The following is a 15,606-nucleotide window of genomic DNA, read 5'->3' as shown; positions in this document are numbered from 1 at the left end:
CAATGAAATTGCATTTATGCCTCACCTGTGCAAGGGGGCAGCTTTCAATGCCATCATCAGTTTTTTCCATACCAGTATGCCATTAACATGCACCCGACTATTTTCTCAAATGACTGCTAGTGTTTTCATTAAATCTGTCTGTCTGGGCCCTGCCGTGGCCAACCAGTAGGGCACTCGTCTGCCATGCGGCTGACCTGGGTTCGATTCCCGGCCCTGGTCATTTGCCGACCCATCTCTCTCCCCATTCGTTTCCTGTCCACTTATCATACTGTCCTGTCATCAATAAAGTCGGAAAAGACCAAAAAATATCTTTAAAAATGAATAAAAAAGTCTGTCTGTGTGTCTGTCTGTCTGTGTGTCCAGTCTTCAGGACCTGACCCTGTATAACCCAGAGAGGACCATCACTGTGAAGGGCTCGATCGAGGCCTGTGCCCAGGCCGAACAGGAGGTCATGAAGAAGATCCGAGAGGCCTACGACAACGACATCGCTGCTATGAACGTAAGCTGGACTCTACATAAGAATGTCATTGTTATTATCTAGAATAGTAGAGAGGGAAGGATAAGTTGCATCTGTGGGGTAGTTTCATAAAAAATCTTCAGGTGCTCATTGGTATCCAAAAATGAAAACTTTGTACAGACAGAGGGGGTCTGAGGGCACTCTGAAGTCCATTTAAAAGTCTTTATTTTTACATGGACAAGCTTGATGTCCATGTAAAATAAAGGACTTTTAAACGGACCTCAGAGTGCCTCTGAAGCCCTCTGTCTGTACCAAAATGACATTCCTATCGCTGCTATGAGCACATGCTGCTCCCCACTACATTGGCCTACAACAACAACATTGCTGCTACGAACACCAGCTCCAAATCCGCTCACCCTCACCATTGGTGACTGTGCCAGTCCCATTACCATAACTCGGGCCTGTCCATACATCCTGTGCTGCTGCACAAAATGTCGTCATCAAGTCAATCTGGCCAAGCAGTCCATGGGTGCAAGTCAACCTACTTCCTCCCTTCCATTCCTGTTGCTTGTGGTGCCCTCTATGGATGCCTCCAGAAGTCCTGTACGGATCAAACACCAACAGATAATTGGAGTACTTCTGGGTCTTCACCTTTTTCCTTGGAGCTCATCAGTGTAGGGGCTCTCAAGTTTAGTCCAGGGAGAGAAGTTCTGAGGCACTCAAGGTTTCGATTTTTTTAATACTTTTTATTTGGGCAGCTAGCCAAATAAAAATTATTTTTTAAAATCTCAACCTTGAGTGCCTCAGAACTTCTCTTCCTGGACTAGTCCTGAATGGATATTGTTCATTAGTGCTATCAGGGTCGGCCCACACAGCGACTGCCCACACAGCAACGGCCCACACAGCAACGGCCCACATAGCAACGGCTCACACAGCGACTGATCCGGTTCAATCGTTATGTAAACGACGGTGCTGTAGTACGTCCGATTTGTGCTTACTAGTGGCCGGCTTTCTACATAGAAAGCTACTGGTCAGGGAGTCGAGTGGTAGCTGCCGGTAAAGAGGCAGTGCCTAGCACAAGTTTTGGATGCAGCCTATGGGGCACCTAAGTCATGCCCTCTACTTCCTGGTTCATGGGGCAGGGGGAGTCAAAAAATAATTACTGGGCTTGAAAATGAGGGTTTTTTTTTACACCAATCCAAACCTTGGACCGCCACCTATGCACCACAAATCCAAAAATCACTCAGAGCCGGGGGCGTGGATTCGCACAGACACAAGACTGGCGGACGCAGAGGCTATGCGTCCGAAGCATAAATCTAGCTTTAGATGCCCCATTGTTACCTCTGCTGCCCTCTCCTGGATTAACTCTTTGCATGCAGCAGGCGTGGCATAGCCTAACAAGCTATAGGCTACCATTCATTTTGAATTACCGGTACTTTGAAAACCGTAATCAGACAGTTTGTGAACTACAGTCAACCACCAGGCGGGCGGTGTTACCAGCCAATAAACAAACTCACTTGGAAGCATAATAACATACACTCAGTCACCGGCCACTACAGGGACACCTGTTACAACTGTTCATTGAGGCAAATTTCTGATCAGCCAATCACATGGTGGCAACTCGATGCATTTGTGCACGTAGACATGGCCGAGATGATCTGATGGAGTTCAAACCGAGCATTATAATGTGGAAGAAAGCCGGTTATTTAAATGACTTTAACATGGCATGGCTGTGGGTGCCGAAGGGCCTGATTTGAGAATGTCAGAAATTTCTTATCTACTGAGATATTCACACACAACCATCTCTAGGGTTTACAAAGAATGGTACGAAAAAGAAAAAGAAAATGCAGTGAGCAGCGATTCTGTGGGCAAAAATGGCTTGTTGATGGCAGAGGTCAGAGGAGAATAGCCATACTGGTTTGAGTTGATACAAAGGCAACATTAAAGGTACACTGTGTGAGATTTTTAGTTGTTTATTATCAGAATCCATGCTACCCATTCACTAATGTTACCTTTTTCATGAATACTTACCACCACCATTAAATTCAAAGTATTCATTATGACTGGAAAAACTGCACTTTTCATACACGAAAAGGGGGATCTTCTCCATGGTCCGCCATTTTGAATTTCCAGAAATAGCCATTTTTAGCTGCAAAAATGACAAAAATGAGCCATGCTAGAAATGTTTAGTTTATTACTTAGTAAACTTTCATGAAAAGATCAAATTGGGCAACCCAATTTCAATGAGCAGCATAACATAGTAGCCCTTTTTTGACCATTTCCTGCACAGTGTCCCTTTAAGTAAAAAAAAACACTCATTACAACCGAGGTATGCATAAGAGAATCCCTGACTACACAGCACATCACAAATCTTGAGGCAAATGGGCTATAGCTGCAGAAAAACACATTTGGTGCCACTCCTGTCAGCTAAGAACATGAAAATGAGGCAACAATTTACACAGGCTCAACATAAACGGCACTAGAAGATCGGAAAAATGTTGCCTGGTCTGATGAGTCTTGATATCTACTGCAACACTCAGGTAAAATGGTCCGAATTTGGCGTCAACAGCATGAAAACATGGGTCAACCCTGCTTTTCATCAACATTTCAGGCTTGGGGTTTAATGGCATAAGGACATTTTCTTAGTACAATTTGGGCCAATTAGTACCAATTTATATTTGTTGGAATGCCACAGCCTACCCAAGTTTTGTTGTAGGCAGCTCAGGCAGTTCTGAAGGCAAAAGGGGGTCCAACCCAGCATTAGAGAGGTGTTCCTAATGGAGTGGCCGGTGAGTGTATGTCATGAACGTCAACTGTGAGTCTGTGAGTGATTGGTCAGAGCTCCCCCCAATGGGGCTTATCCCCATTCAACATCCTGATAGCAAACGAGGTTAAAAGTTAAAATGGGTGCTTTTGCACACCTCTGTAATTAGACATGTGTATATGATATTATCCCAGTGGGTTTGTCATTCAAGCTTAAAGGAAATCCTGCACACTGTCCAGGGCTTTTTCTAGGAATTTTTGGCATGAGGCAGCATCATGGTAGGTTGCGGGCCCCTGTGACCTGAGAAATTTACTACTCGATCTATCTCTCTCTCTCTCTCTCTCTCTCTCTCTCTCTCTCTCTCTCTCTCTCTCTCTCTCTCTCTCTCTCTCTCTCTCTCTCTCTCTCTCTCTCTCTCTCTCTCTCTCTCTCTCTCTCTCTCTCTCTCTCTCTCTCTCTCTCTCGATCTCTCTCGATCTATCTCGCTCTCTCTCGATCTATCTCGCTCTCTCTCTCTCTCTCTCTCTCTCTCTCTCTCTCTCTCTCTCTCTCTCTCTCGATCTCGATCTATCTATCTATCTCTCTCTCTCGATCTATGTCTCTTTCTGTAGCTACAGTCTAACCTGATTCCTGGGCTGAACTTGAATGCGTTGGGGCTGTTTCCGGGTGGTGCAAGTGGGGGGGTTTCTCCCTCCATGGCTGCCCCCCCTCCCCCAGCCGGACCTCAGGGAGCCTACCCTGCCTTTGGGGTGAGTACACGTGTGTGTGTGTGTGTGTGTGTGTGTGTTTGTGTGTGTGTGTGTGTGTGTGTGTGTTTGTGTGGACGGACCTACTCCATCTTTGGGGTACGTACACAGGGCTAGGTGTATGTAAGGATCTACCCTGCCGTGCGTGTGTGGGCGTGCGTGCCTTCGTGCCTTCCTTATCTTTGAGGGTAGTGTAATCAGAGTAACATGTGGGTGTGTTTGGGGGTTTTAGGGTGGAAGTGAAGGTGCAAAAAGGCAGCTAATAAACCTAGTGCTCATATAACTTTTCCTGACACCTGTGCTCCATCAAGTGCAGTTAAGCAAAGTCCCAGGCAGCCCTGCTGTGGACTAACGATGGGGCACTGGGTTACTACGGCGGCGGCCCAGGTTCGATTCCGGCCCAGGTCATTTGACGATCCTTCCCCGTCGCTCTCTCCCCACTCATTTCCTGTCTCCCCTCCACTGTCCTGTCAGAAATAAAGCCCAAAAAAGCCCCTACAAAATATTGAAAGAAATAAAATAAAATAGTCCCAAGTCTGATGTTTGTGTGTCCTCTTTATAGTACGGTGTGTATGGCAATGACGTGCCTTCCTGGTCCCCTGGTCCAGCAGCAAGTCCCTCCCTGTGTGTAAGTCCCGCCCACTCGGTGACGCCAGCGCTGCACGATTGGCTGGACTTTGGGCTGCTTGCATTTTCAATTGGCTCCCAGGCCTGTGCTGTGTGCTGCTCGGTTTCCTGCCAGGGTCAAGCTGCGCAGTTAACATGTCCTAACACCGACCAACCAGTGGTGGCGCTGTAGTGTGTGTGTGTGTGTCGTGTCTGTCAGAGGTGTGTGTGTGTGTGTGTGTGCGTGTGTGTGTGCGTGTGCGCGCGTGCGCGCGTGCGCGCGTGCGTGCATACTTCTATGAGTGTGTACTGAGACCTGCTTCCCTGTCATGCTGGATCTGAGCTACAGAGTAACGGAGCTTATTTACCAGGACTTAAAGGGGTATGCCACTATTTTGGGGATGAATACGGTTAAAATCGTTGCCCTCGGTTTATAAAGGTGGTAAAGTGTCTTATTTTTTACGTTAGGCGTTGTCTTGTTTTAAGGAGGGAGTAAGTATCTAAACTAGTTAGTCAATGGATCACACATGCTACAGTGATCCATTGACTTTCAGCATCTTAGCTACATACTCCCTCTTTTAACTTGTCTTAAAACAAGACAATGCCTAACGTGAAAAATAAGTTACTTTACCACCTTTATAAACCCAGCCAACGATTTTAACCATATTAAGCCCCAAAATAGTGGCATACCTGTGTGTGTGTGTGTGCCCAGGATGGTGTATGCCATGCTTGTTGTTGTACATAACTGTTGTGTAGAGGTGTGTGTGTGTTGGGAGAAGGAATGTATCGTGGGTACTACCACAGTGCAACATTTCTTTGCCAGCGAGTTGCATGCTGCTACTGCCACTGCTGTCTTTTCAATGGGACTGGAACAGTTGATCTACTAACTACTTGTTTTCTGACTGTGGATTTACTGACCTAATCTTGATTCCTTCCACCTCTCCCCACACACCACCCACTCTCTCCACACACAAACACGCATCACTAAACACGCCACACACACACACACACCACACACACACTTGTTCTCGCCTTCATTGCACACACCTACACACGCATACCCTTACACACACACACACACACACACACACACACACACACACACACACACACACACACACACACACACACTCACGCCTATCTGCAGGGGCAGCCTGAGATGGAGACGGTGTACCTGTTCATCCCTGCCCTGGCAGTGGGGGCCATCATCGGCAAGCAAGGCCAGCACATCAAGCAGCTCAGCCGATTCGCCGGCGCCTCCATCAAGGTGAGTACTTTACTTCACCAAACGTCTCTCGAGTTGCCATGCAGAGACGTTTCATAAGGAGTTTCTTCTAAAATCCATGTGATGTAAGGTTCTAAGTTGCAATCCTATGGCAGCCATGCCCCTTTAGGAGACTAGTAAACTAGGAGAATGAATGGACTTGATGTATGATGAATGAATGATAGGGTAGAGATGGTTCATAAGGAGTTCATTCCAGAATCCATGTGATGTAGGGTTCTAAGCTGTAATCCTATGGCAGCCAATCCCCTTCAGGAGACAAGGACCCTATGGGTTTTTTCCAATATGCGACCTTGCATTCTCTACTTGTGCTTGTGGCCTCACGTTTTGCTGATGGCCCGCCTCCATGGAGAAAACCATTTAGTTTCCCAGCTGTCAGCCTAGCCGCAACCATTTTTGGGGGACTATTCTTCATTCACCATCCAGTTTGCAAATGGGAAAATAACTTAACAAATGAGCTTTTGCGAGATATTGAAATATAATGATGTTGTCAGTAATGTCATCACAACGTATTACTTCCTGGTACGAGGCCACAAGCACAAGTGGAGGACGCACGGTCACATACTGGAACGCGCCCCAAGTTGTGACTTTCCGTTGAACTCCATTCTTTCTTCATTTAAGACACCAGACTTGCCACTTTTTACCATTTATTTTGGTTACCATGTTGAAAATATTTGACGTCTACATTCTCACAGTTCACTTAGAAAAAGCAAGCTTCTCCATTTGGTAAACACGTTCTATGCACCAGGCTAATAATATGGAAAAAAATAAGTTCTTGAGACGCATTGACAAAATGCTGAAACATTACATGAAAAACAGCTGAAAAGAAGTGAGGTTACCTTATCAAGCATCTCTGATTACTGGTTGAGACGGTTCATAAAGGATTTCTTCTGGAATCAATATGACTCAAGGTTCTAAACTTCAGAGGGAAGATGCCACACACTCTTGTCCACCCAAGGCTGTATTTCGTTGAACAAACAACGTTTTGGCCGGTGGTCTTTCTCAAGTTTTTACTAAAAAGCTGGCCGAAACGTTGTTTGTTCAATAAAATTCAGCCGTGGATGGACAAGTGTGCGGTATCTTCCGTCTGAAGTGAACAAGTAACCCCCAACCTACACCTTGTAACCCCTTGTGTGTGTTGGCGTTCTCCTCCAAAAATAGCAAGGCTCTACACTTCCATCCTATGTCAACCATGCCCCTTTAGGAGACCAGCAGAATAAATGGAGCTCAATGGGAAAGTCATGCCCATTTAGTAGACCACCAGAGTGGTCATGTCCATACTGTCCATACTGTCCATATGTCCATACTGTCTTATGTCCATGTATGAGTACTGTCTATGTCCTTACCTAGATTAGTCTATGTCTGCATGGGAAAGCAAGAAACGTAATTTCAAATTCTTTGTATGACCAGTGCATGTAAAGAAATTGACAATAAAACCAACTTGTTGACTTGACTCTGTTTTGTTGCCTTGATGACACGTGGTATGTTTTATATACATATAATATTTGAAAGTCTTTGCTGTAATCTGCTGTGTCTCCCCTCAGATTGCACCAGCCGACGGCGCCGAGGCCAAGCAGAGGATGGTCATCATCAGTGGCCCCCCAGAGGCCCAGTTTAAGGTAGACCTCAAACTGTGGTTAAATTCATCTTCAGATTGAGATGCAGAAGTTAAGCCTTCAACCCATGGAATAGAATGCCTTTTATTGTCACTGTTCACATGTACAATTTATGCTGCCGTTGAATGTGTAAAGTGTAAAGTGGAATTTAACCCCTGTTTAAGGTGGAAATTAAAGCCACTGAAAAGTGACACACCTGTGTTGGGGGGTGTATGTGTGTTTACATTTGCGTCATGCATTACAATTAAGAGTGACCCAAGAAATCCAGCTGGAAGCAGACTGTTTTTCCCTTTGCTATGCTACTACTCCCAGGACATACACGAGTCTGTGTGCGGGCTTAAACCAGTGTGTGTGTGTGTGTGTGTGCGCGCGTGCGCGTGTGTGTGGTTGTGTGTGCGTGTGTGTGGTTGTGTGTGTGCGCGTGCGCGTGTGTGTGGGTGTGTGTGCGTGTGTGTGGTTGTGTGTGTGTGTGTGTGCGCGCGTGCGCGTGTGTGTGGTTGTGTGTGTGGTGTAGGCTCAGGGCCGCATCTTCGGGAAGCTGAAGGAGGAGAACTTCTTTGGCCCCAAAGAGGAGGTGAAGCTGGAGGCCCACATCAAGGTGCCCTCGTCTGCCGCCGGCAGAGTCATCGGCAAGGGAGGCAAAACTGTACGTACTGTACACTCACACACACACACACACACACACACACACACACACACAGTCCCTCACTTTGCTCCCTGCATGGAGGTTGGCTGACTTTCCCCTGTGTGCTTGTTTGTCTAAACATGGTGGATGTTGCATACACATGGACACACACATACACATACACACACCACACCTCTCAATCATGCGCATGTGTGTGTCTCAGGTGAACGAGCTCCAGAACCTGTCGAGTGCGGAGGTGGTGGTGCCTCGAGACCAGACGCCAGACGAGGAGGACCAGGTGGTGGTCAAGATCTCAGGACACTTCTACGCCAGCCAGGTACGTAAAGCACACAACCGCTCTTGAGGCTGGTAAACAGTCAGTCATACTGTACTGACTTCGGGGTAAACGGTAGACGTACTGTCAGCGGGGGGTGTTCCCTCATATAAGCCTGGTTTAGACTCCTCCAGTTGGGGGACACGTACTGTCAGCGGGGGGCCAGTGGCAGATCGCGGACAATTCAGTCTGGGAGAAATATACGTTGATCGCGGCAAGGGGTCTTTTCAATGCTGAAAGAGGGGGCTTGGTGGCTGTCTGGGTACTTGACCTGGCGCCACCCCCCGCTGACAGTGCGTGTCCTCCAACTGAAGGACGAGTCTCCAGGCTTTAGGCGGTGGAGGCTCAGTAGGTAGAGGAGCCGTTCGACAAGCAGAAGGTTGCAGGTTCGAGCCCCGCTCTGCCTGATCCCATCGATGTGTCCTTGAGCAAGATCCGTAACCCCAAAATTGCTCCTGTTGGCAGGGTGGTACCCTGCGTGGCAGCCACTGCCACCAGTGTGTGAATGTGGGTGTGAAAGGGTGAATGTGAGGCATACAATGTAAAGCGCTTTGAGTGCTTGAAGGAGTGGAAAGGCCCTATAAAAATGCAGTCCATTTACTATTTTAGGCACTTCTACGACAGCCAGGTACAACACATAGCCTCTCTTAAAGCGCGTTCTGTTCCATTGTGGGAACAGTGCCATTGCTCATTCCCGTACCTAATCTCTAACCAGCAGGTGTGTTCAAGTTGCAAGTCTAAAGCATTCAATGACCGGATAGTTGGTTCGCAATGTGAACTGAAAAAATACTTGTACGTCAACAGGTTCATCCGGGAGACGCGGTAACGTGCTGAAAAGTTCAGAGCCTGGTATAGCACTGTACTGGTATAGCACTGTACTGGTATAGCACTGTATAGCTCTGTTGGTCAGTTTTGTGTTGTTTTTAAATGTGTTTTATAAATAAAATGTACTTACTTACTATGAACCCGAGTGGGTTGCAGGAAAGCTCTTTCGTTACATACTGTACTGTTGCGGGAACGGGCAATGGCACCATTCTGGTAAGCCTGTTTTCAGGTCGGTGAGAGCGGTGCTGGTACCCGTTTCCTTAGCAGTTGCGTTCGGAGCTTGAGAGCTTATATCTGTGAATCACCCGTGTTCATGCGGAGCTCTGTAATTTCCTTTTCTGCATGTGACTTGTTTTCGTCGTGCTTTGCAGAGGAAAAAAACACTGTTTACGGTTCGCATTGCAAACCAACTTTCAGGTTCCCATAAGACTTGGTGTGAATACGTTAGCCAGATCGAAATTAGTGCGGGAACAGATACTGGCACAGTTCTCTGTTGACCTGAACACCTCTCTGTCCGTCTGTTTTGCTCTCTCATTAGTGTTTCTTGCTCTCTTGCTGGGGAGGCAACTGGAACATCTTCCAAATGACGCCCTTTTCGCCTCAAAAAACAGTTTTCACCAAAGAAAGTCATTTAAGAATGCCACAGCCCATTTGCCGTACGGAATAGGCAACCACCTGTTTTGAGGGGTTGTTTTGGTTATGTATGTATGAGTGATCTGGAGATGCATTGTTTTGATCTTCCCTTTATGTTTTGGAGCTGTGCATTATATGGCACAAGGCTTGCGTATGCCACATAACTCAGCAAAAGTCAGAACTACCAAAAAAAACCCAATTTTTTTTAAAGACCCATCAAGCGATGCAAGCCGTAGACACTGGTTTAAAGGGGCTCCAGGTAGGATTATAAGTTTAATTAATCATGGTCCAGAGTCAGCTGACGCTTATGCGAGTCTTTAAGTGAACGATGGCTGTCGTGATCACATCCACGGTCCGCTGTCGGAAAACCCCACATGCAAGTTTTGGCAGCGCAGTCCGAGGGAGTGTCGTGGGAAACGCTTATCAAGGTCAAGTCAAGTTCAAGTAGGTTTTATTGTCAATTTCTTTACATGCACTGGTCATACAAAGAATTTGAAATTACATTTCTTGCTTTCCCATTAGACATAGACTAATCTAGGTAAGGACATAGACAGTATAGACATAGACAGTACTTATACATGGACTTAAGACAGTATGGACATAGACAGTGCTCATACAGACATTTAAAGTGCAAGACTGGACAACAGAAGACTTGTAGAGGACATACATTAAGAGGTATCTGTTGTGCTTTTGTGCTTTTCCTAAAAAAAAAAGTCCTTTATAGCGTTCTGACATGGTAATAGTAGCATTTTGAAGAAAATAAATATTAAAAAAGGTCTGTCAAGTACACCAGCAGCAGTGTGTGTGTGTGTGTGTATGTGTTTAGTGCAGGTAGAAGGTGCGGTGTGCGTCTTGTGTGTGTGTTCGTGTGTGTGTGTGTGTGTGTGTGTGTCAGTGTCAGTGTTCAATATCCTTTGAAAACATCGCTTTACATGCCATATTCAGATTTGTATCAACTGCTGGCATTCCGGGATGAAAAACAGTCTCACAGCGAGTTTATTTGACCAGCATTTTTTCATTACGGTCTAGATTTTGAGACGGGCATGCCACGGGCCGCGCGCAAATGACGTCATTCTACCTAGTGCCTCTTTAACGGTTTTCCATATTGCATTATGAGTAAATATTTGTCCTGCGTTTCCTCCCAGGTTGCCCAACGGCGTATCCAGGAGATCCTCTCTCAGGTGCGGCGGCAGCAGGAGCCTAAACCCGCCCCCTCCGGCCCTTCATTGGCCAGGAGGAAATGAAGCTGCGACTTGGAGCACGCTGATGGGATGGCCTAGGACACGCCCACCCTGGACTCCCGGTCTATAGCTCCGCCCACAGATGTAGAGGTTCTTTTTGTTATTTGGGTTTTTTTTGTTCTAAAATGATCTCAAGAGAAAAAAAAATACAAGACCGGAAGTCTCTCCACATTGGTGGATGTTAGTGCACACGCACACCCTCACTAAATGTTTCCGTTCTTCTTTTTGCAAAAGATGTTTCACTTGGAGGATTTTTGTTTCTTTTTCGTGTGTTTTCTCTGGTTTATGAAGTGATTCCTTCTGTTGAGGGCAAAATGAATATCACTGGGTTAATTGAATGGGCGTGACCGAAACAGGCTCTGGGCGGAGTCTATAGCTGAACAGGCGTGATTAAAAACATGGATAGTGGCATTTTATAAATTTGGATGCATTTTTATATATATATATGTATGTACTGGGAGGGCCGAGACAGAGCCAGTGCTGACGCTGATTATGGAGTATGGTGTTGACTCGACGTCAGCAGGCCGGAAAAAACCAAGTTAATATGCATTTTACCTACTTTCAACTACCTCAGCCTATAGAACCTCAGAGAGAATAGACTAATCTATATAAATATATATATATGAAAAATGATCCTTTCTTTCTTATTTTTTATTTTGCTTTGTGGTATTTTGTATACTTTATAAAAAAGAAGCTAATAGTTCTTGAACATTTTTATTTTTTTAAGAAAAAAAACTAAATGAAACTTTTTGGTCAGCCACCAACTTGCTGGTCCTTCGACTGCCAGGGGTTCCCCAGATGGGCTTCGTGTGTGCGTGCAGACACGCGTGTGCATTTCATGAAATAACAATGACACAACATTTGTAAATAGAACGCGCGCGTGTGTTGTGTGTGTCTGTGTTTGTGTACGCGTGTGTGTGTGTGCGTGCACGTGTTGCACGTCTGGTGTCGACCGGAGCATTGGCCTTTTTACTGTTTGGTGGTCGAGTCGATGGAAATATAATAATTTAGAAGCATCACCTTCACACCTCCTGAGCAAACGGCCATCTTGGAAAAAAACACACTTAAGTCACCAACCGATGATCCATCCGCCCGGAATAAGACGCAGGGTTCACCCTCTCACATGGCAGCCATTGCTCTTTCATTTCGTTTTTTCCCCCCAATAGCTTTTCATTTTTTGGGGTTTCGTCGTTTTTTTTTTCTTTCTTCTGTTGGATGAATTGAAATTGACTTTATCTGCTGCTTCACTGACTTCACACTGCGTGGGTCGTCATGGGTTGTTGGACCAGAGGGTGAGTGGGGAGAAAACCTCTGGTAAACCTCCAGCACCACCAGCCCTTTGCTGATGCCAGTAGCGTTTTCCCCTCCCCACTCCCACTGGTGCCTCCATCCCCGCTTAGCAGCAGGCGGGACTGGGTAGGACGGGTCTGGAGGCTAGTCCAGCCCCCCCCCAACCCCCCACGGAGTGGACACCCAACACTGAGTTTGATTGCATGGTCAATGGGTTTAGGGAGCCACACTATAGTCACTATTAGCCAAACTATAGTCCAGTTTGTTAGGGTGCGTTTGTGACTGAACACTTCAGCGTGCAGACAGCATCCGTCAATAGGGCAACTGGTAAAAAAAAAAATGAAATTACTAGACAACTTTTTTATTTTCTCTTTTTGTTGTTGATTATTCTGAAAATGCCAAATGGCCGGAAATATAGTTAATTGATGATAAATTCTTAAAAGCAATGAAATCAAGTTCTTTTTTTTCTCTCCTCCTGTTTCTTGTGGAATGTAAGTTCATGATTTGATTGTGGTAAAGAGCTCGCGTGTCTTTTTCTTCCTCCTAACGGAACAACACACTCTACCTCAGCAAGGAGGGGGCGGGTTTGGGTGGGGTTTGGGGGAGGAGTTTAATATTATGGTAGGAGGGGCCTGCATCAGGTTCGTTACCTGATTTGGTCCCTCACGACGATGCCATTACCTCCAAGGCCTCGCCAACTCGTTACACGATTTGGTAACACTTCACTTGACGCCGGTGCCACAGGCATGTCATTAGTGTCATAAGACAGTCATAGATGTGTCATAAACATTTTATGACTGTTGGCCTTAAGTGACATTTGGTTATGGCAAGGTTGTCTTTGCCATAACCAAATGTCACTTAAGGCAAACAGTCATAACATGTTTGATATGGACATAATGTTTATGCCACATGCATAACTGTGCCATGACCCTATTATGACACTAATGACATGCCTATGACACCAGTGTCAAGTCAAGTGTTACCCACGATTCACACTGGCCTCGCGCCAACGCGAAGAGCCACCCGGGAGGGCACAAGTGACTTATTTTTTTTCCTTTTTTTAACATTATTTTTTCCTTTTTCATTTCTTTTTTTTGGTTGTCATTCTGATCTACCTCTCTACGTGTGTTGAATTGGAGGAATTTGTTTTTGTGTTTAGATTCAAGGGTATTACCAACCCATTCCTTATGGCAAAAAAAAAGAAAAAAATCCAGTGAATCAACATTTGTGTAAACACTTGGTTTCAAAGACTGCATTGTTTATTTTCTTGCCTAGGTTGTGTTATTTGCGATTCGATTTAAAACTTTAAAATACATTATTCTCTCTGCTTTTGCTTCCATTTTTGGTGCTGTGGCTTTGGCGTAGTTGGAGCAGGTTTACTTTCCTTGGATATTTAGTAGAAACAGTCAATGTAGTGCTATAATAATACGGTAATAATAATTATTAAAAAAAGGACCCGTATCAGTTTTCTGCTTTTTGAGTTTTTTTTTCTTTCAGCTCTTTGTCAACCAGATGCTTTAGTGTTCCTTATTTGCCTGAGGTCCCCAACAAGATTTTCATATGCTGTGATGTGCGCTACGACATGTGCCGGAAAATATGTTATATGGATTCAGTCTGGAATGGTTTGGAGTTTTTTTTTCCCCCATTTTATTTATTTATGATTTTTTTTTTTTCTGTTATGTTTTTGGAAGGAATGAGCAATCTATTTTGCGCATGATGTACCTTTTGTTGACAGTGCTTGTGCCCCCTTCCTCCATCTCCACCCATCACAAAGCCTCTCAGATAAATGAAATAAAATAAGTCAAGTTGGCTTCTGGCTCCTGTTTTTTTTTTTTTTAACTTGTTTCTCTCTGCTTTTAAAGATCGTGTGAATGTGATGTGCTTTCAACCAAGCACTTGTCCTCCATCACTGTAGCCAAAACACACCGTAGATTTGGTATGTAGATGCTGAATCTCTAGGCATGTAATGCCCTCCTTATGCTCGCATTGACTTAAAGGTGCACTGTGTAAGATTGTGGCCAGAATAGGTATCGCAACTATGCTTCTCATTAAAAGTGTGTTCCCTATTGCCCCCCCCCCCTTATTTTTCATGTATAAGAAGTGAAATTATCCCAGTCATATTGAATAGGCCTACTTAGAATTTGATGGTAAGTGTTTGTTTAAAAGGTAAGATTTGTGAATGGGCAGTGAGCTCTCTTTGAGAAGGGTCATGTGTGTAAAAAAACGAATGCAGTCTGATTGGTTTAGAGTCTTTATTAGAATGCCTACAGTGACAAATCAGAATGGTTTCAGAATCAGATGTAGAAAAAAAAGAACATTTTAAAGATAATTAGTACGTGTCAACATTCTCTAACTTGGTTGATTCAGAAAATAAAGTTTTGAAAATGTGGAAGAGGAGGCACTATGTAAAAAGTGTACCACAGCAAATCCCAAAGGACTTGCAATGTAGAAGATCAAGACAAAAGAAAAATGGCCCAATAAAACCCTCTCTATTATTAGCATTGCTGAACAAAGACAAGCTCAACAGAACCGAGCATGGCTGTATTATTGGAGATACTACCTGGATCAGTGTTTTGTGTGTCTGGGACTAAATGATGCTGGTGTGCTACAGTTTCCTTTCAGCAGTCCAGAGAGTGATCAGTGAAGTGTCTCACAATCGCACGCTCAAACACGCTCATTTGGGTAGGAAGCTCAAAACAAGCATAACTTTTGCAAACAACACTACCTCATAGTAAAAATGGAAGAAATTATTTCACAAGCTAATTGTTATATTTAAGTGAAGCTCATCATAATTTGTATTTTAGCACTGGTATACAGTGGTCCATACCTATTTGCAATGTTTTATTTAGTGTGTGATTATTATAACTGTAAAGCTTGCACCCCAAGCCTGCCCCTCCCAATGTCCGAGTACTCATTTTCAGTACAAATATGGAAACGGTATGAATGACTATTAAAGTAGTATACACAGAGTAAAATAATGTAGATTCAGTAAATATCATACCATTTTTTAACACTCAAGCACCAGGGCAGGATACAGCTTTCAGAAGTGAATAAGTAAAAAAAAGACTATAGAAAAAGGCAGCATACCTAGTACAAATAGTGCAACCATCAGCCAGCAATAATCTGTGACCCATCTAAATATATAATATATTATCCACCCAGATATTATAGCATGAACTCAAGTGTT

General features: G+C 44.7%; 2 protein-coding genes across 4 annotated transcripts in view; one reads left to right on the top strand and one right to left on the bottom strand.

The window, feature by feature from the left end:
- igf2bp3 (insulin-like growth factor 2 mRNA binding protein 3) overlaps window positions 1–13,204 on the top strand; it is a 35,012-nt gene extending 21,808 nt beyond the window's left edge. Inside the window, exons 9-16 of one of the 2 annotated variants that reach the window (XM_063185653.1) lie at window positions 364–499; window positions 3,833–3,970; window positions 4,530–4,595; window positions 5,721–5,840; window positions 7,400–7,474; window positions 7,986–8,117; window positions 8,320–8,433; window positions 11,034–13,204. In XM_063185653.1, coding sequence (XP_063041723.1) covers window positions 364–499; window positions 3,833–3,970; window positions 4,530–4,595; window positions 5,721–5,840; window positions 7,400–7,474; window positions 7,986–8,117; window positions 8,320–8,433; window positions 11,034–11,132 — 880 coding nt within the window. In that variant the 3' untranslated portion in view covers window positions 11,133–13,204. The remainder of the gene's footprint in view (window positions 1–363; window positions 500–3,832; window positions 3,971–4,529; window positions 4,596–5,720; window positions 5,841–7,399; window positions 7,475–7,985; window positions 8,118–8,319; window positions 8,434–11,033) is intronic. The other variant, XM_063185654.1, reaches the window with a different exon arrangement.
- Window positions 13,205–14,657: 1,453 nt separating this feature from the next.
- The window catches only part of gpnmb (glycoprotein (transmembrane) nmb), a 13,455-nt gene continuing 12,506 nt past the window's right edge, over window positions 14,658–15,606 (bottom strand). For both annotated transcript variants that reach the window (XM_063185650.1, XM_063185651.1), the window contains exon 12: window positions 14,658–15,606. This exon is cut by the window's right edge and continues 543 nt beyond it. The gene's annotated coding sequence lies outside the window, so the exon portion shown is untranslated.

This window comes from Engraulis encrasicolus, chromosome 20, assembly GCF_034702125.1.
Source record: "Engraulis encrasicolus isolate BLACKSEA-1 chromosome 20, IST_EnEncr_1.0, whole genome shotgun sequence".
Lineage (NCBI taxonomy): Eukaryota > Metazoa > Chordata > Actinopteri > Clupeiformes > Engraulidae > Engraulis > Engraulis encrasicolus.
The sequence above is the reverse complement of the archived record's forward strand: the minus strand, read 5'-3'. Positions and strand labels throughout refer to the sequence as shown.